This window comes from Perna viridis, chromosome 10 (genome assembly GCF_037379345.1).
Source record: "Perna viridis isolate PV_CMFRI_1.1 ecotype Kerala chromosome 10, ASM3737934v1, whole genome shotgun sequence".
NCBI lineage: Eukaryota > Metazoa > Mollusca > Bivalvia > Mytilida > Mytilidae > Perna > Perna viridis.
Window position 1 is genome coordinate 30688140 of NC_142454.1, and position 20956 is coordinate 30709095.

The 20956-nt window shown below is 31.6% G+C and overlaps 1 protein-coding gene across 4 annotated transcripts; it reads right to left on the bottom strand.

Moving 5' to 3' along the window:
• Positions 1 to 1382: 1382 nt before the first annotated feature.
• Positions 1383 to 20943, bottom strand: LOC148605344 (vesicle-associated membrane protein 7-like). 4 transcript variants are annotated; one of them, XM_088547635.1, is made up of 9 exons: positions 20824 to 20943; positions 14453 to 14749; positions 13264 to 13321; positions 12584 to 12633; positions 10676 to 10763; positions 9609 to 9699; positions 8080 to 8147; positions 4773 to 4865; positions 1383 to 3836 (listed from the first exon to the last, which is right to left on the bottom strand). In XM_088547635.1, exons 2-9 carry the CDS (start codon positions 14596 to 14598, stop codon positions 3771 to 3773), a joined length of 660 nt encoding a protein of 219 aa, XP_088403761.1. In that variant the 5' UTR covers positions 14599 to 14749; positions 20824 to 20943; the 3' UTR covers positions 1383 to 3770. The 4 variants fall into 4 exon arrangements, with proteins under 4 accessions (XP_088403761.1, XP_088403758.1, XP_088403759.1 ...); XM_088547632.1 differs by lacking the exon at positions 20824 to 20943 and adding an exon at positions 18126 to 18355; XM_088547633.1 differs by lacking the exon at positions 20824 to 20943 and adding an exon at positions 18191 to 18353.
• Between the last annotated feature and the right edge of the window lie 13 nt (positions 20944 to 20956).

Genomic DNA, 20956 nt, shown 5'->3' on the forward strand with positions numbered 1-20956 from the left:
TGGAGATATATGCGAAATGTCTGACCCCTATGTTTTATTTTTCGTAATGGCAGCCATGTTTTTCGATGAATCAAATATCTCCACATCAATTCTATGCAGGATACACCAAGTAACATTTCTACCAATTTTGGTTTCAATTGGTCAAGCAGTGTCATCGGAGAAGATTTTTGGAAGAAATAATATTAAAAATAGCAACAACAAGAAAACAGAACGTTGCAATAGGCCAATAACTCCGACACGGCTTAGTGGTTTAAAACAAAAAATTGGCAGCAAATATAACTCATAATACTGAACACTTTTACAAATGTACCTATGTCAGCATGTAGCTAAACCTAACGGTTTTGGAGATATATGCGAAAAACTACTGACTGACCCCTACATCCTTTTTTATAACGGCGACTATGTTTTTCGACAGATAAAAAATCCCCACATCAGTTCTATGCACGATACCCTACGGAACATTCATACCAAGTTTGGTTCTTATTGGTCAAGTAGAGTCAGAGAAGAGTTTTGGAAAAAAATGTTAAGGACGACGACGACGACGATGACTATGGACGCCAAGTGATGGCAAAAGTTCACTTGGCTTTTGGCCAGGTGAGCTAAAAATTATATTATAAATTTAGACCTGATGTACACGTGTTTTAAGAAGTAACATCAAACCAAATGTGTAGGAAAATCATAATCCAATACTAAGTTGTATACATGAAATACTCAAATGAAAGGTATTCGAAATAGAAAGCAGAATCCATTGCAGAGATGTTCTACCATAGGGTATACAAGGAATGCATCCTCAGTGTTTTAAGCATTTGGAAATTTCTATAAATTTTGATAAATTAAATATGATAAATAAAATCTGAGTTTCTTGACCTCTTTTTTAAGACCATATTCTTAAGCATTGTGAGGTATACTTAAAAATGAACCAAAACTGTCTTTTGTGAAAAAAAAAAACAACTGATGTTCCAATTTCATACAGCTCAATAATGTTTTACACAGTAATCTATTGGACATCAGGGAATACTCATCTCTTAGTCCATAAGTTCTTAATGATTCAACTCACAATTTCAAAATCTTGCTCACCCATTTCTCCTTTTTGCGTGGTTGGTACCTTTGCATAAAAATTTCATAAAAATTCATTATGCTTATACAGGAATTGTATAGATAAATTACATTTAGTTTCTAGCACCTTTTGGTCCCTTACTCCACAACAGCTTGTGTTATACCACCCAAAATCCTCCTTTTTGAAGTTTCAAATTCGAATCTTGTGATAAAATTAATAAGATCCATCAACTAATAATTAAGGTATAGGACAAAAATGACAACAATACCGACGATGACAGTGTCATATTACTATACTAAAAAGAAGGCGTTTAAAAAAGTAGTCACAGGTTTCTTGCATCTTTATTTGCATACATTGTAACATTATATGTTAAATGAACAAATTAAAAGAAATAATATTTAACAGTAATATAGATAAAGATATCAATTTAATTATAATAGAAATTTTCCTGCCTTCCGCTAACTAAGCCACATAAATGTGTGATGGTAAGATACAAAATAATTAAATAATAATTAAGCATTGTTCATTGGCGGAAACTTACTACATACAGACATATGGTCCCCCAAATGTTAAAGGACTTAGTACAATTACGGTGTTTATGGCCCCCTACTAGGCTGAATTCCTAAATATGTAAATACAATGTTACCAATCTAAAGGACTTTTCTCAAGGACGTTCGTTAGTACAACAAAATTACCACAGAATGTTCGCCAGTTCTTGGTGAGGTGACAAGAGTTGAAAGTAATTTTAAACTTTTTCGCTAAAAAACTTCATTTTTATATAAATTGATCTACAATATTTTTCTGTCAATCTGTAAATCTTTGGCAATTCTGATAAAACATACCAAAAAGCTTCAGCATATCAAAGTATTACACAAATCTACTTGAATTTTGAATAGTAATTTATTTCCAGGGTTTGTTAATTTTAAGAAAACCAGCTTTCCTGACTAAGGATAGTGACCAAATTGTAAAGAACTGATAAGCTATAAGTGTAGGCTCAAAAAGAAAGTAAAAATTTACATGAAAATGCAGGAGCTGTAAATGTACTTAAACCTTTGAAGCCAAAGGACATACATACAAATTTTTTTTTCTCCTGCTAAATCTGTTAAAATAAACAGAATTGTGAGGATGAATGAATAAACATATCGGAATAACATTGTTTAAAGTGAACCTAATTTCATAAATAATTTCAGGAAAAGGAATTACTCTTGGTATGGAAACAAATAAGGTTATACCAAGCAGCCTACATAATTTGGAGTATAAAAATGAATTTATTTGTTTTGTTTTGTTTTTTTGTGTAAGACATATGTAACTAACTTCAATAAACATGTTACTTTTTGTTTATATTTGCAGCAAGTCATTGAACTGATTATCAAATACATTTCTTAAAGGGAGACATCCACACAATTTGTTTACTTTTTAACGCTATTAAAAAAGTGACAAAATAACAGCAAAAAAAAATATTAAGTTTCACATGTTATCATGCTAAGTATACCATGACTCATTCCGTATACAAATGATATAGTGAAAATATCCCATAATCTGAAAGCTGATATTGTATTCCCCAATAGTGAAAAGATCCCATGATCTGAAAGCTGACATTGTATTCCCCATCTAAGTAAAACATGTAAAAGCATAAACAAGATTTGAAATTTAACTTTCCAATGGTAATCAAGGTTCTGACAGACAGATTGATTCCAATATACAGGTCACTTGTTGAATGAGTGTATAAAATTCCATTTAACTGTTTGTAATAAAAAAAGTCCATCATTGTTAATCAAATACAGCTTTTATTTGACTAAAAGCACAAATACTCTTTTTTAGGTAATGAAATATAACGAGAATTGATATGATGATAAGCCCATCCAAGATTAATTTTCTCCTGAAAACAGGTTTTCAGGTGAATTCGATCTTTGAGATGAATATTTTATTAGTTTAATACAAGCAGATTGAACAATTAGCACTTGCTACAAAAGAATTTAATTTTGATTGTGTATGAGCAAAGCATAAAAGTGAGTAAATTCTTTATCACATGAGGGGGGTTAAGCATAATTGGGTGCCTCCTATAGAAATTGCAAACACACCTCAACTACTGAAACTGCATGTCACATTGCAATAATTCTATTGAAGGGTTTCTTAAGCAAAACTGATTATATGAGACAGTGATACAAAAACACAAAACGACAGCAGTAATCATTGTAATCATCTGTCCAGTTTTTCAAAGTAATCAAGGGAACCAAGGTTATAGCTGTCAAACAAACAACTGCATATATGTATGATTGGTAGTCTTTATAAATATCAAAGAGTAATCAAGGGGAACCAAGATTCTAATGGCAATCAAAAAAATGTAATCCAGGGACAAAGACCAGACTTGGAAAATAGACATACACAACAAAGAACATAAAGTAACTAAAATCCTACATATAAAGTAACAAAAGCAAACTAGCAACTCGGACTCCACTAAAAAGTGAGAGCATGGACCAGGTGCACTGGTATGGTAAGCGTCCTCTGCTTTTCTGGACACAATCGCCGAGTTGCTCATAAAAACCATGTTTTTTCTGATAAAGTCATTTTATGACAGAATTGTTAGTAAATGTGTATAAGATGATAATGAAGAACAGTATTCCTATAATAATAAATGAATAAATAAGTTAACTCCATTGGTGGTGAAAGACTTCAGTATAATGTAGTAGAATATTTCTGATATTATATTATTTCACTTGGTACATCCATGCCAATCCAGTCCACTGCAGGCTGCTGATATGATGAAATATAACACAACCTATGTAGGAGTAATAATAGGTATAAACTGATTAGTTGATTGATTGTAGTTTTTTTAGGTCACATGATAGAAAATTAATGCATTTCAGGACATTAGCACAGACCCTTCTTTGTGCTAGTCAACACTGAACACAATTTTTAATGACCAAAGGGTGGTCTTGAGCCGACAATTTTCATCCTGGTTTGGCTGTAAGTCTTTTTGACATAGCTCTCTAAAGAAACAGTGCAAGTTATGTATGTTACATGTATTACACTTGGACGCATATGAGGCACAAATCATTTACTTCTCAAGAGGGGAAAAGGGGGGCAGGGATTTTATGTCAGCAGCAGCCGTAGTTACAATTTTCATTTAAAAATCTACAATGTTAAGTAATCGGGGATGTATTGAATCATGATTTTTTTTTCTGTCTATGGCCGTGTGAAAAAACAATTTAAATGTGTTATGTGTTGCCAAAAATGTACTTTTCTATGGAGGGATTTAGTGAGTTTTCATTTTTAGGCAGTTATGGCCAATAAGAATTAATTGTTGACACCGCATGTTTCATTTACGGCATGGTGCAAAACATATTTGAGTTATCTCCCATTGCGTGTTGTTATGAAATTGTTGTAAAATATAAACAAACGAACCAAGGAAATTAAAGTCTATCACATTCTGTATTTATGCTCGAGATAATTGGGTTTTTTCTTGATAAACAAACCTGTCTTTATAACAAAACATCACAAAAACTAATCTGGATATTGACAAAATGTTATTTTTATGTGAAAAATATGGACCTCACCCTCCTTTCTAAAAAAATACTCTTTGGATTTACACGAGTCTCAAAAATGGCCAAGGGCCTTTGAAAAAAAACAGAAATTTGTCATATTATCAAAAACTGTTCCCCCTGTATACAGTTTAGAAACTGCTGATTTTTGACCAATTAAAACAGTAACTTACTATAATTACGACTATAATAATGACTGTGATTTTAACATTTTTCCACCACATAGATCTGGCTAAAGTCCGGCTACTCTTTTTAAAGGACACAGCCTGCAGTAAAATCAAAAAAAGATCTGCAAATAGTTAAAATACTGATATTTACATGTATAAGGATAAGCTTCTTCCATTTCTAAATACAAAAGTAAACTGAACAAAATGCTGTAATAGTAGATGCAACATTTCTTAGCATTTCAGCTAAGTACATGGACTTAAATTTTAGATTTTCGGAATCTGCAGTTATTTGGAAAAATAACATCCTTGCATATTATAATGGTGTCCTATTGAAAAAAAATAGACAAATACATAGAAATCTCCTATTTGTAAATGTCACCAATTTTAAGAATCAGGCAGTGGGTAAAACATGGTAAGTCTTATTTCATTTTAACTTTTAGCTTATTTTTTTATGCTACTTTGAGTATATAAGGGCAACTCTTTCGCAGAACTTGTGTATAATGATGTTTTTGGGCAAGCTGCCCTGTGGTATAATGAAAATTTCCTTGTTGTTCATTTAAGACCAATGGGTGGCCTTAAGCTGACATTTTCATCCTGGTGGTGTTGTTGTGTCTTTGACATATACACCATACCTATTCACGTTTTATAACATCATTAATCATATTAACAGTGTAATTTGGCCATTTGTACCAAGGAATATTATCTAATCTCAGAAATAACAAGCTTTCTGATTGGATAAAATATTTTGTCCGTCATCTCATAGAGCAAATTTTGTAATGTGACTGTGACATCATCAATATTTGTTTATGATACACTTATTAAATTTTGATACTTAAATCATAACTTTTGTAAGGAATGACTGTCCTATTTGTTTGGTCTATTTCAAATAACCTCAATGCCTGATGTGCACACTTGAAAATAATTTGCTAAGCATGTTATTTAGTGTGCACCATGTGATTGAGGTTATTTCTTCATAGACTGAAAAAATATGAAGGTAATTCCTTAAATGGACACAATTTTTGTACCATTTTTGTGAAATGATTCATGATTTCAATGATGTTAACTGCGAATGGCCAATTCAAAGACAAATAATTATGACAAACATGATGACTTTTCATTCAAAATTGTCAACTTTCCTTTCATCTATGGCAAAATCCCTTCAGCACCTGTGTATGAAGTGTTCATATCACAATTCATACATTATGCCAGAGCTTACCGAAACTACGCACTTTTTGTATCGCGCTAGAATTCTAACAAATAGGCTTCTGGAAAGGCTTATGTTGCAACAAGATCGTAGTCATCACTACAGATGTTTTGTGGTCGTCATCATGAACTCGTGAATCTTTATGGTGTATCCATCTGTGCCATGAAAACTGATTTATTTAACGAGTCATAGTTTTCCTTTCCTCTTTCGTCTACCCTGGACTTGATTTTTTAATGAGCAACTCGGCAGGTGTTTCTAGAAAAGCAGAGGATGCTTGCTCTACAAGTGCACATGGTCCATGCTCCCAGATTTCAGTGGCATCTGAGCCGCTCCTTTGCTTTTGTCACTTTGTATGTATGATTTTAGTTACTGTATGTTCTTTGCTGTATACATCTGTTTTCCGTGTCTGGTCTTTGTCCCTGCATTACATTCTTTTGATTACCGACCTTGGTACCCTTGATTAATTTTTTTTAAAAGCTCTATTTTTTAGAAATATTTCAATGATAAAATTCCAAACATATATCCAGAGAAAAAAGAGCAAACTTCAAAGTACAAATGTATCTTTGAAAACAATTATTTTGTCAGAACATGTATTTTTAACATGCATCCCTACAGCTGATTAATGTTTGAAATTACAACTTTGTAAACAACTTGGCTGCGTGCATGTTTCAGAGTTTTTCACATTTCGCTTAGTTCTTACTTGTTTTTAATACAAAATAAACTTTACAACAGGTTGAATTCACTGACTTTGAAAGCAGCTACATGCATCGTGGTTTTATTAGAAATAGCTAGCATTAAAAAAAAAAAAAAATCCAAAAAGCAGTAATGCAGCAAATGCATCAATTTATCATGTAGCAGTTGGATAATTTGAGAATTTGTGGATAAAATGACATAAGTTTTCATAAGACATATACATTGAACTATAAATAGAAGATAACTCTGTCAATTGGAGATAAATAAATATTAAGGACATTTTTCTGTTGTCTTTCTACAGTGTTCTTCTATCAACATAATAAATCTACTTTCAATGTACAGGTTTGAATTTGAGACAGTCCATTCATAATATAATCTTCATTAATGCAAATATATGTGACAGCTTTATTTTTTGTTACCAAGAAAAAAAAAGAGAGAAAAAAAAAAATAAAACTGCAATAAAAAAATCCTTGTTTACAATTTAAACCTAACCTTACACAGGAAAAATAGCAATATATGTTTTTTTATATGTTTCTGAAACATGAAAAAAACATATGTTTTCAATTAAAATATAAAAAATGTTAATCGTTCATTAAAAAATTAATAGGAAAACAAACATTTCACCAATAATTTCAACCAGTAAAGACATATACATGTATATTCACTTGGATAAAGGCAAAATGTTTGTGAGTTTTCGTGTGTTAAAAATAGGTATATGTCCATAGTGATCCTTAACATCTGTTTTTACACGTTTTGAAACATAGGAAACTATATGTTGCAATTTTCCTGTGTAAACTGAGAGTAAAATGTAAGTCAGTCTCAAAGATATTTAAGTACCAGTCTATATAAAAATCAGACACTGCCTATGGTAAGGTGATTCATGGTGTAGAAAAATTCACCAAACAAAGGATTGTTTTCCAGTCTACATATGCTCTATTTTACATAATAATAATCATTTCCATATTCAGATCTGCACTTTTGAGAAAATCATGCATTCATCTCCAATTAAAATCAACCAAATTGAACCAATTCAAGAACGATAACTCTTGCAAAGTGCCAATTTCATGTACAATCTACCCAATAATAAAGTAATACTTTTATTGCAAAAGTGCAGCAACCAAATGAAAACCTAAGACTGATTATGTGATCAGTAACTGTTTGGTTCTGAACAAGAAACAAAACTGAATTTGGTGGGATTTTGAGATGCATGAATTACCTTCTGTCTGATTTTTTGAAAGACTGGTACTTAATACATATGTGTCTTTTAATAATGCAAAATTACATATGAGCTAGTAAACAACCATACACAAATGTTTTGGATTTGGTTTCATATAAAAGTGTTTCAGTTCAGAATAACAACTGTAACTAAATTTAAGAAAACATTCTAAAACAAGGAAAATGTTAGAGGCAACTTACGTTGGAATGTAAATCTTCAGATTTATCAACCAGTAGCTCCAGTCTTTCACCTCTATCAGCTATCTGATCTAAAAAATATAATGAAGAATAAAGATTTGAACTTACATGTATAGGGATGGACGGTTAGTGATGTCCTACATACAAACACTACTGTCAAAACAGATTTTAATTTATCCACTTCAAGGGATATCTCTAATGATTCTAGCAATTTAATAACATTACAGTAATGGACAGAAATAAATATAGAAAACAATTGAAATGGAGCAATTTTATCCAGGTTTTAGTTTGGTAGATTCATAGTCAATAAAAGTTGCAGTGTGGGAAGAGTGGAGAAATTAAAATTTGTGTTGACAGTAGTGTAGATCCCCTGTCACAACATGAATGACTCAAATTATATTTGTTGGAAATGACATATTTTGGAAATCACATATTTTGGGAGTATGGCAGACATGAAAATAGTACTGTACTTGAAAAGTATAAATGGGGAAAAGTTTCATATGACAACCACCCAAGAGGAAATATGGAGACATGTAGAAGTTTAATTGTTCGTTGCCATGAGCACATGATACTGCCTTGAACCTGACAAGAGTTACAGTGTGAATAAAAAAATCCCCAAAAAATTCAAAAAAAGAGCTTCCCACAGATCAGCATGATATGGCAAACGCATGTAAAACTCTGTTCACTTTGGACAAGTGTGGGCACAGTATAAGTTTTCGACACCCTTAAGCATAGGGGCATACAGATGAGGAAGAAAACAATGATGAGGGACAGAGTTATGGGAAATAACCAACTTTAAAGTAGTTATCACTTCATGAATAGTGAAACAGTTTATAAACAAGACTAAACTGTCCTAGCATAACTTGGTCAAAAAGTTTAGAGAACAATACTTATAATTTAATTTCTAATTGTTTCCAGTCAAAAGTATGATTTACGCTTTCATCAAAGCCTAATTTAGTTTTGAATTATTTGAATTGCGGACTACAGCCCAATATCACAGTACCAAGTAAGTCTATGAGAAAGTACCTATCTTACCGAAAAGATAAAAAACCAAATTAAAAGTTGATAACAAATCAAACAAAAGGTTGCATGCTACATTGTGCTAAGAATGCCCCCACTTAACCTGGGAAAGGGAGACACCAAGGTGATAGGTAAACAGAAAGTATATAAGTGAGGAACATGAAAAGGGGAAACAGGGTATAATTCATTATGCAAAAGCTAAATACTAAATATCTAAGCTATCCCCTTATACAGAAGCTGAGAAATATGTTATGAGAATTTCCATTATGTACCACCTGAAAAATAACAATGTCAATCATTAAATAGGAAGAAGATGAGCAATGAACCAGAAAAGGGGAGAGATGGCATGAATCATTATGTATAAGCAATACATCAAATATCTCAGCATTTCCTCCAAAAGCAGCTGAGAAATCTGTTACGAAAAATGAACTGGACGTTTGGACAAGGTGATAGCAATAGCCCCATTCATTACAATTTAATTATTCTTGTTATTATAGTATAACTTTACTTACCAATATTTCTAACCATAATGCCCTTAAGTTCGTCCACCTGAGCTTCTACCTTCTCTATTTTATCTTTTTCTTTAGGTTCTGATGTTGATTTCTGTAAATACAAAATAAAGTTTTCAGTCTTAACTACTTTGTTGTAGATCAATGTCGGTTAGTACAAAAGTAATCAAGGGAACCAAAGTTATAGCGGTAATCAAAAGAATGTAATCCAGGGACAAAGACCAGACATGGAAAACAGACATACACAACAAAGAACATAATGTAACTAAAATCATACATACAAAGTAACAAAAGCAAATGAGCAACTCGGACTCTACTAAAAACTGGCAGCATGGACCAGGTACACCAGTAGGGTAAGAATTCTCTGCTTTTCTAGAAACACCTGCTGAGTTGCTCATAAAAAGTCAAGTCCAGGGTAGACAAACGAGGAGAGGGAAACTATGACCCATTGAATAAATCAGTCTTCATGGTGCTGATGGATACACCATAATGATCCATGAGTTCACGATGACGACCATAAAACTTCTGTAGTGATGACTTCGATCTTGTAGCAACATGATCCTGTTCTACAAGTATTTAGCTAAAATACTATGTTTACAGTATTCTGCAAGTAACATCTTTGGTGGAATTACAGAAATCATAAATCAATAAAATAAAGAAATGATTTCTGTAAACTCACAACGATTAAATTTTCAGCTTTAAATTTAGTTTTAGAAATGTTGAATTTGACTCTACAATAATCCTTGAAATTTTAATTTCAATCGTTCATATAGTACAAGTATTTACAGGAAATATTAGGAAAAAATTATTTCAATTTAAATTTACCAAGAAAAATCTACGTTGATTACCTAGACTATTGATTTTGTACATTGATTTACAGTATAAACCTTGTCAATTGTAAAACAAATGTCAACAGAGGACAACAGGGACATTGACAACAGCACCATTACAGTCCATAATTTTCGCAGTATAAAAATGGACCTTGCTAAATACTTGAATGTACTGAAAAGTGAAAAATTACTTATGTGGGTTACATGGATAATGGTAACTAACAAAATAAAGTTACATACCATCTGAGTAGCCATTACCCTGGAAAACTCACTGTTCATTGCATATGGTAAAGCCGTCTGAGCTCGCGTTCCATATTGGGCCTGAAATCTGAAACAAAAAAAAACAAGCATTCTGAGAATATTGCATAGTATCACATAATATTGGTTTCCTTGATTATTCTCCCATTCAGGAAGAAAAAAAATGTTGAAGAGAACAAAACGCAAATAAAAGATAGCAAACGTGGTTAACATGAAAAGTATGGAAAACTGAGTCTTTATCAATTTTCACAGTCCAAAGACCGAAACTGAGAAAAAAATCAACAGAACAGAATACAATTTGAACTTGATCTGCCATGGTTGAACATTGTACCAAGTATCAAATGTCACAACATCAAATTCCAATCAAGACATTTGAGGTGCAGAAAAAAAGTAAGGTTCATGCTATTAACTGCTGATTTTGCCCAATGTTTTGCATAAAAATGAACATTTTTTTTTCATGCAAAAGGTGGGGCTCTGACCCTTGAACCCCCTGGATCTACTACAGCAACACTGATACTTGTCTTTCCATTTTTTAACTAGTTACAGTATAACACTTTAAAATAAATGTTTGGAAAGTAACTAAACAATAAAGTATGATAATGTATATGTACATGTTTAAGTACATGTGAATATCATTTTTTATGGTATTGATGTTTGCTTGTATAAAAAAAATACTGCAAAAGTATACATGTATCTGAGAAAGAATGTCATTAAACAGAACTTTCAAAATAAAAATTGTTTACAACAGGGGTTTCTGTTAAAAAATACAATCATTTGACAAATAAAAGAAAGACAACTCTAGCTCTAGACAAGACTAACTTTGAGTAATTATACTTAAGTGTATTTGTAAGAATCAGGCAAAATGGGAAAAATCAGAAACATGCATGTCAAAAAACACCAATCTGATGATGTAATATCACTCATGGATACTTTCTCTATTTGAAAATACCATTATCTGATCTCTGCATCACTGGAAATTTTTCAATAGAATGTTAGAAAAAAGAGGTTTTTGACAGAGTTATCTGTCCCTGAAATGTTCATTTTCAGTGCATTTCAATGAAATTGTAACTCTGTGGTTCAGCATGACATGGAAAATCTTTTCTGTTTTCCTTGATTCTGATGGTGCAAATAGTCAAATTACACTATCAAAATGATGGGTTTTTATACCATGTTTCACCTATTGTCTGATTCTTACAAAGACTGACACTTAATTAAAACATGCAGGAATTTTGTTTACATGTACATATATGTAGGTACAAGTGCAATGAAAATGTTATATTCAGAATAACAGCAACTTGGCTGTCAAGACAGAATACATTACAGTGAGTCCCATGAGGCAAGATGTGATTTTCTGTCAAAACATTCAAAACTGACATTATTCTGTTTATTGACGACATTACCACTGGTTTGATAAAGCTGTCATTAAAATTTGCAAATATTCTTTAACTGTGTAAGTACATGTTTCAGGAAGAAGCCTGATTGATAAAACATGTAATAAACAGTGAGATCAATAGAACAGGAATGAAGCTGTTGATGAATACAAATATCAGAAAATGTAAAGTTTAAAAAGTTCAGGGTGCAGTTTTAAATATACATCACTTTAGTTATAGGTATGTATTTTATACATGGAGACACAATCTTTGTTTGAAAATTAATGTGTTTTTAAAATGATGATTTTCTATGCACCATCATTTGGCCTAGTATGGCTGGCTTGTTATACATATATGTACATGTACATGTGCACTGTACATACGCGATATTTGAAAAAAAAATATTTGTCATGTACATGAACACCGTACATACACATGATATTCAAAAAAAAAAATTAAGGATAACAATGGTTGAACCTAGGGAGAAAATGGCGTACCTTGTTATCACAATTATACCTACCTTCTTTTAATATCATTCAGGAACAGGAATGCTTTGGATCTTTCAAAATCCTGGAAAAAAGTAAATTTAAAAATTGAAGCTCAATGGTATTCAATGCAAAATAAAGTGAGAGCCTGATTTCAGTCTGAAAGAAAGTTATGTTCTAAGGAATTTTTCATATAGAGATAGATGGTTTCTTATTTTCTTTACTAAAATGTGTTTAATACATGGTCTTCAATGATTACTTTAATCCAAATTCATTCTTTTGTTTTCCATATCAGAGTATGAAGTGCAAAAACTACATGTAATTCTGGTCTTACTAATTATATGTACATGTAGAAACAAAAAGTGTCAAGAAGTTAGAAAAGTGACATTTTTGAAAATACTACTTCGAACAGAAAAAGTGAAATACTTTTACATTATAGAAAATAATTATAAATACATTTACAAATAAAAATGGTCATACATTCAACTTTGACCCCTTACAGGTTACACTTGTCTCATTTAGTCTCATGTGCATGTACATAATATGTACACTTTTTCAGACAAAATCTGGTGTTTTTTTACAAGGGGGGCATAATTTCTACAGAAGTGCTGAAAGTTTTATCAAGTTCTAACAGCATAGATTTATTTTGTATTTGGAATTGTTTTTTTCCCTAGATATTTTTATTCATGTACATGTATATATGTGATATACTTACGTCGTCCGAGATGCACAGATAAACTATTCTATCTTCACTTATGTAATGAAATAAATAGCTGAAAATAAAAGGGAGTTTACTAAGTAATTGTAAATCAATCGTAAGTACATGCATGTGTATAACATTGTATGATTACTCACATACAATGTAAGTGTATATTTTAAAAGTTAAATTCGATAATTTTATTAAATGTGTGAAGGGTACTTATACTAAAGTTTTATTTAAGGTCTTACACACAGTGTTGTAAATAACGGATGATACTGAAATATTTTGTCAGATGCAAATTCTACTTTCAAAAATAAACCATTAAATTTGTTCCCATTTTTTCACATAAAAGTGACTAAAGCTTTTAAAATCCTGCCAAAATACAAACTCTACATTCATTCTGTACCTTTTGATTGCAAAAGTGTAAGTTTTTATAAGAATCAGGCAAAATGAAAAAAATCAGAAATATGCATGTCAAAAACCCAGAGATCTGACAATGTAATTTCCTTCAAGGATGCTTTCTCTATTTGAAAAGACAATTATTTGATCTCTGCATAAATGGATTTGCTCAGAATTTTTTCAAAAGAATGTTAGAAAAATGAGTTTTTTTGGTGGAGTTATCTGCCCTTGAAATGTTCATTTTCAGTGTACAAAATGTAATTCAATGAAAATATAAATCAGTTTACCAAAGTGATTTGGAAAATATTGTCTTTTTCCTAGATTCTTACAGTACAAAAAAGTTAATCAAATTACACTTTCAAAATATCAGATTTATTCATAACATATTTCACACAATGCCTGATTCTTTCAGATACTGACAATGACACTTACATTACCCTCAACCAAAATTTTAATTTCTCCACTCTTCACAGTGGAGTCACTCATGTCATCCACTGTGACTCCATCCATGACAAAAGAAAAAACTAGGATAAAATTGCTTCATTTCATTACTCTTCAATATTTTTTTCTGTCCATTATAATGAGAAATTAAACATCTAAAACTAATAAATATACTTTGGTATAAAGACAGGAGAAGTAAACTTCAGACAATTTTTGAAATGGTGACTCCACTGTGGAGAGTGGAGACACTGGGACTCCACTCAAAATATCTCCACTGTGAAGAGAGGAGAAATTAAAATTTATGTTGACAGTATTGTGAGTTTCATGTCGATTGTAATATGCATACTTGTACATTGGTATTTACCTGCTATGAGAGTATGTCAGCTTGGAATCTCCAGGTGATATTTTTGCTAAAATTTGCTCTGTTACTTCAGTAAAATTCCCTGCGCAGCTTGCATATTTTGCTAATACAGTAGTCCCTCTGGCCACAACACAGAACAAAATTGGCATTGTTTCACTTTTTTTATTTCAGGTAAATTGATGCTTTATAATCACTAAAAATACTATACACATCAAAAGGTTGACAGCTTCCAGTTCATACAATTGTTTTAGACGTTACCATGGTTTCTGCTTCCAATTATGAATTTACAATGACTGTTTCCTAGAAAATATACAATGTATAAAATACAAGAAAATAAGAAGACATTCAATGTAGTAGCTATATTTACTTGTGCATATATGTGTAATGGACACCTCCATGTTTAGTACTGTTTACATGTACATGTACAAGTATGAATTGAAACTTTAGAAAATTAAGAATTTGTTTATTTTCCACCACAATGACTATGTTTGTTGATGATTTACTGTCTCAACAGGATCGAACTACATGTACATGTAGGTTGTGAAGTGTGATGACCCATGTCTTAAAATACATCCAGTATCTTTTTCTATAACCATTTGCACATCTTTTTTTTGACACTACAATGTTCATGTACAAAGTACATGTATACACTTATACATGTAAATTAGTACAAAGTAGAAATGATCCAAAATAATGATGAAAGTAGAAGTGAAGAATATGGAAAACCGGTAGTATAGCCTTGAATGAGAAATATACGTTTGTCAATATCAAATGGAAAACATGAATGAATATGATAAAACACAATAAATGCACTAGTCCAGATAATCATAATCTTTGCTGAGGCAATTTTTTAATCTGATGTTTATGCTGAAGGTAGGCGACCAAGCAAACTAAAAATTAGCCTCCCAAGACAGCATGAATATTTGGACTATAACTGCACCTGCTGCTTCATACATCTTAAGTCTGGATTTCTGGAAGTCTGAATTAGGTAAGAAAAAAAATCCTACTTTAGTTTTCAATACTACATGTACATGTATATTTGTACCAGTTGATTGGATGCTGGTCATCTTAAGGAGGTAGACCTAGAGTAAGGCACACAACTCTTAGAAATCATTGGAACATTTGTATTCAGCATTTTACATCAATACTATGTAAACATAAGATTGATGTAAAACTCACTCAAATTCTAACCAGTCCTGTATACAATTTTTCAATTTATTTATTATATGGCTATATAGATTAAAAATTAGCCAGCCCTCCCAAAATATAGCCAGTCTAGGGCTTGTGGGCAGCCTACTATTTCTAACTATGATTAAAATAAACATTAAAAAAGTTTTAAGTAATTATAATTTTCATTTTTATTGTCTTTTCTTCAAGTGTACGAACATATAAATTGTGTATATAGATTTGTTCATGAAATATTATTAATAATAATTGAAAACAGTTTACGGTAATAACAAATATTAATTACATGTACATGTACATTACAAGAGTTTGTAGTTGTTTTATTTTTAAGTTAAGGATTCATATATCTACATGTACATGTACTTTAGTAAAGATGACATATAAAAAAAAACATTTCTATAAATAAAATTGTCTGTACATAATTATGAGTTACCAGTATACATGTACATGTACAATGTACTGGTATGACATTAAAATGATAAAATGTTCATGAAAATGACATACATGTACATTGCACATAATTATAAGAGATGGAAAAACTTAGGGCATGATATCAGATAAACTTACATGTAGATACATGTACTTGTATGGAAACATAAATGTATGAGGACAGATCAACCTGCTACCCTACAGTTACGGAAGTTTCAATAGCTGTTTGTACAATATGTTATAGCATTTTTAGTTTCAGCATACAAATGTACATTTCTTGTTTGGTTTATTGGCTTCCAAATACAGTCTGAGGTGCATCACACTGTCCCACATGTACATGTACAACCGTAGTTTATAGAACCAATAACATAAAAAAATTGCATGATTCTGTTGATATTATGACGTGTACATATTTTAGCTGCAGAACGTAACTCCCATCCATGTTCTGTGCTTGTGCTAATGAATCCGGGCCTGTTCACCCTGAATCTTGATTGCCCTTGTACCTGTTTGCCCTAAAGAATCTGAGTCTATTCATCCTGAATCTTGATTGCCCTTGTACCTGTTTGCCCAATTACTTTATCACACTGCGTCCTTTGACCTCTTATAGTTTCTAGTTAAATGCTGTGAATACTTAAATTCTCCCAATAATTTTAAAATAGCACAGTGCTTGCTGGCATAGCACAGCTTTTTTGACCTCCCTCCAAAATTATAGCACAGTGCTCATAGTGCATTCTAACTAAAATTAATTACTGACAGCACAGTGCTAAGAAATCATAGCACTGCGAAGTACAGTGCTTTAATAGTCTGGGGAGAACATTGACATGTTGCATGTACAGCGTGGCTTAGAGTTAAATCTAAAGCGAAGTAGCATGGTATGGCAACATGCCATTTATTCAGAACTCCATGCAGTTTTTTCAGGACGCCAAGCCCCTTTTCTTATACGCCAAATGCCCTTTTGATGTGTGTACATGGTTTCAATAAGAATACCCTATCCACTTACTGAGATTATGACAAACTAAGATAAACACTGTAATCATGTATATTCTCTAACAGTCTTTTTAGTTGTTGCAAAATTTATGAGCAACTTCGAAGTACATTTACAGTAACCATAATGATCTAAAATCACCTAAATACTGTAAAACCAAGCTCTTATTTTCTATATACATGTACAAATGTACATGTACATTAAGAAAGGACTCACCAAACAAGAAATTATTTATCATTATTAATCAATTGAGATCTGGATACTCCAAATTAAACGTTTACCAAAACTACATCAACCCAAATGTTTTAAGCAGTGAATGTCAGAGTTGTGGAGTAAGAGAAGATACAGAGCATTTCTTCCTTCACTGCCAGAAATACAATAAACAAAACTGCAAGAAATCTACTACATTACTGGAAACCTAATCATGGATTCAGACATGCTTCTTCAAGTAGAATCAACACACCAAGAAGTCATTTTATCAGCTGTGTTGAATTACATTGAGGAGACTGGTCATTTTTAATATTGAAAGTTTTTTATTTTTTTTATTTTGATTTTATACGGACTTTATTTTTATAACTTTTGTTGTATTCCACTCTTTAATCTTTTAACGCCACCTACAAATACAAGTCAGGATTTACAAGGGAGACAATATCCTAAACATTATAGAACTCAAGTACACAAGAGTTATCCAGTGAATAACGACAAAGATTGAAGATTGAATACATGTATGGATGTTTAACATTTAATAATTCTAAAAGTTAAGTCATTCATATACATATACATAAATATATATATATATATGTAATTGTTTAAGCATTACTAATATTACTTGCTTACTTTCTTTTCAAATACATATAAAGGGTGAACAGACCTCAAGGGTCAATGGACTGATACAAAATGCACCATGCTACAAGCCTGATTTAAACAAGTTCTGTGAAAGGCCAAAGCTGAGCAATACAGATTACATTTGGTTTGTTGTCCAATGATCACTTCGTAGAAAAATATCTAACACCCCCTTTTTAATTGCAAAGAAAATTTGTACTCTTCAATTTTCATGTATAAAAAATGAACTCATACTGTCAGTGTCATGTGATTCTGATGTCAACTACTTGAGGTTCGACAAAACACCAGACAGAACCTACTAAACCATGAAATATGTCTTCTTTTCTGCCAAATACACAACCGAACGGGTTAAATAAACAGCAACTTCAATATATGGCCAAAATACCGTAGAAATATATCGCAAAAAATGTTTGTTTTGAAAACTGATGCTCCACTTCCGGTTCAATAAAAAAGAAAAGCACTGGCAAAACAAATTCCGTCATAGCGTTGTCACTAGATCCGGATTCGGAAGAAATTGTCTGTTTACCAGATTAGTTTTACCCATAGTATTTCAGATCGCCTATATTGGTTTGTGGACCATTTGTTTTCAATAAATTACGGTTTGTTGCATCAAGGATTTAATGAGAATAACACTATACACTTTTGATGAAGTCTATACCCCAACTCTCACTACAATAAAGCAGATCAGTGGAAAGGAGTCAAATAAAGTTTCTTGGAACCTGAAGGGATTATTTAAACCAACGTTATTTTTTTCTAAATTTTAATAAAAATGCTTTTCTTATCTTGTCAACTATAGAGCATTAATAGCTACGTTGAAATAGGGACTTTATAATACTCCCTGCATGGTTGAAATTACCATTAAACTTCATGGTGATAATAAAGTTATATTCAGCAGGGAGTGTATAATGTCCCTGTATTCAGTGACAGTTTCAATTCATGCATTGTTTACACATGATTGTATTCCTATATGTTTTTTTTCCATTTGAATTTAATATTATTACATTTAAAAAAAAATTTTCTGTGTTTACATGATTCACAATAAGAATGATAATTATTTAGACAATTTTGTAGTCCAAGTAGAATTTCAGACACTAGAACAACGATGGTTTGTCAATAACCATTGGATCCATATTTTATTGATATAGTTGTTTTACTATGTCATTTATGAAAAAAATAACAAAAGGGGCTTACTACAACTCTTTGCTTTACCCCACGGACTAAGCTGGCGCTTGGTCCAAATCCATTTTCAAACTTTATTCTACATTGAAATTATAATTTTTTAGATAAGTGGAGGGAAATTGTAATCAAGAACTACATAATAAGAGATCTGTTCTCGGAACAGTGTCGAATACTTTCCACAGATCAATAAATGCTGCAATTAATTTTCTTATTTTCAATTATTGATTTCAATGTGAAGATGTGACCAGCCATTCGACTTTTCTATTTAAACCCATTTTTTTCTTGAAATAAGCTAATTTTCTTTAATGAAATTTAGCATTTTGGCGATGATTACTTTAGCGTTTCGCAAATCTGATGTAATTGAGATACCTATATAGTTACTAAAGGGTCAAATTAAGGAGATAGACCTAGGGCAAAGGACATAACTCTTGAAATCAGGGATATGTTTGTATCATATTCAATTTTACCAAAGCCTATCAAACTTTTTATTTGAAATATAATGAAATCAATCCAAGTTACATGTACTTTGATGCTTACATGAGATTGATGTAAAATGCTGCTGAATACAAACGTTCCAATGATTTGTAAGAGATGTGTCCCTTACCCTAGGTCTACCTCCTTGAATTGTCTTCTGTCTTAAAGAGAAGTAACTCTCATTCATATTTAGGGGAATGTGCCACTGTTTTTTTTTTTAAGTGGTTTTAGTAAAACTGGAATATTAGTAACGTTTTTATTTAACATTTCATTAGAGATCATGTCTTAAGACGAATATTTTCCATTACGGAGGTAAATTATGTCTTTCTTCATTTGGTCTTGTATATATCGTAAAAAGAATTATCAAAATCTGAAACAGAATCATTCGGTTCATAATTCAAATTATCAAATAAGCTTTTAAATGTATTAGTTATTCATATATATATATAAGAATGAAATAGGCTATCTTATCTATTTTGTGAAGTTTATTTTATTTATTTTTATAGATGTCCACACAATACTGCGTTGAAGCTTATTATTGTCTGAATTAGTTTTCTTTTCAAGTTTATTCATCTGGTTGAAAAGTCACTTTGGTTTTTTATCACTTGCATTTCAAAGTTCTGTACACATTTTCTTTTTTGAACATTTTCTCTTGAAGTTCGTGTTTACATAGACGTCTACTTTTAGACCCTACGTGTCTTATGCATGTATATATTTAAGAAATAATTCGTGGACGACATTAGAAAATTAAACATTGCTGAACTCTTTGGTTACGGTGATGTGGCCGACTCCGTTCATTAGGGGTATAAATTCATGTCAGATTTAGTTATAAATGTATTAGAACCGTCCAATTGGGGACTTAATTAATTACATGTATCATTTTTTTCGACAGGGGGTGGGGATGGGTTGCGATCATATTGTTTCATCTAGCTATCAGGGGGATCATCATTTTATGTAGAAAAATTACTTAATTAGGAGTCATGATGCTGAAGAAATTTGTGTCGTGACGATTGGTTCAGGGAAGAAAGCAGGAAACAAAAACGTTTTTTATAAATATGTTGCAATGAATAAATGGTATTTAAACAAGAAGAGTATATTCCATGTAGATATAATATCTACAATTGGTAAGATATTAAGAGAACATCTCCACCGCTCCCGCCTTCAAGCTGGTATAGAAAAGTCCGTAAAAATTCGTTTGTTTATTGTTTATTTTCTATTCAACTATATATGACCCTACATTGTATATCAATTTGATTACAAAAACTTATCACAAACTTACTTCGATTGTTTCAATCGTCGGTCAGTACTTTTTTTTGACAACATGTAAGACGACACCTTTGCAAGGTCCATATCCAGTTAATTATTTAGAATTTTTATTTACATGCATCTATTACCTGGATCGAAACTTTAAT

What these genes read in the sequence shown, in the direction of transcription:
- LOC148605344 (XM_088547635.1), bottom strand. Translation starts at nt 14,598, where the DNA reads ATGCCAATTTTGTTCTGTGTTGTGGCCAGAGGGACTACTGTATTAGCA. An exon ending in ATCTGTGCATCTCGGACGAC is followed by an intron (nt 12,634 to 13,263) that starts GTAAGTATATCA and finishes ACTTTTTTCCAG; the next exon opens with GATTTTGAAAGATCCAAAGC. An exon ending in CTGAAGATTTACATTCCAAC is followed by an intron (nt 4,866 to 8,079) that starts GTAAGTTGCCTC and finishes ATTTTACTGCAG; the next exon opens with GCTGTGTCCTTTAAAAAGAG.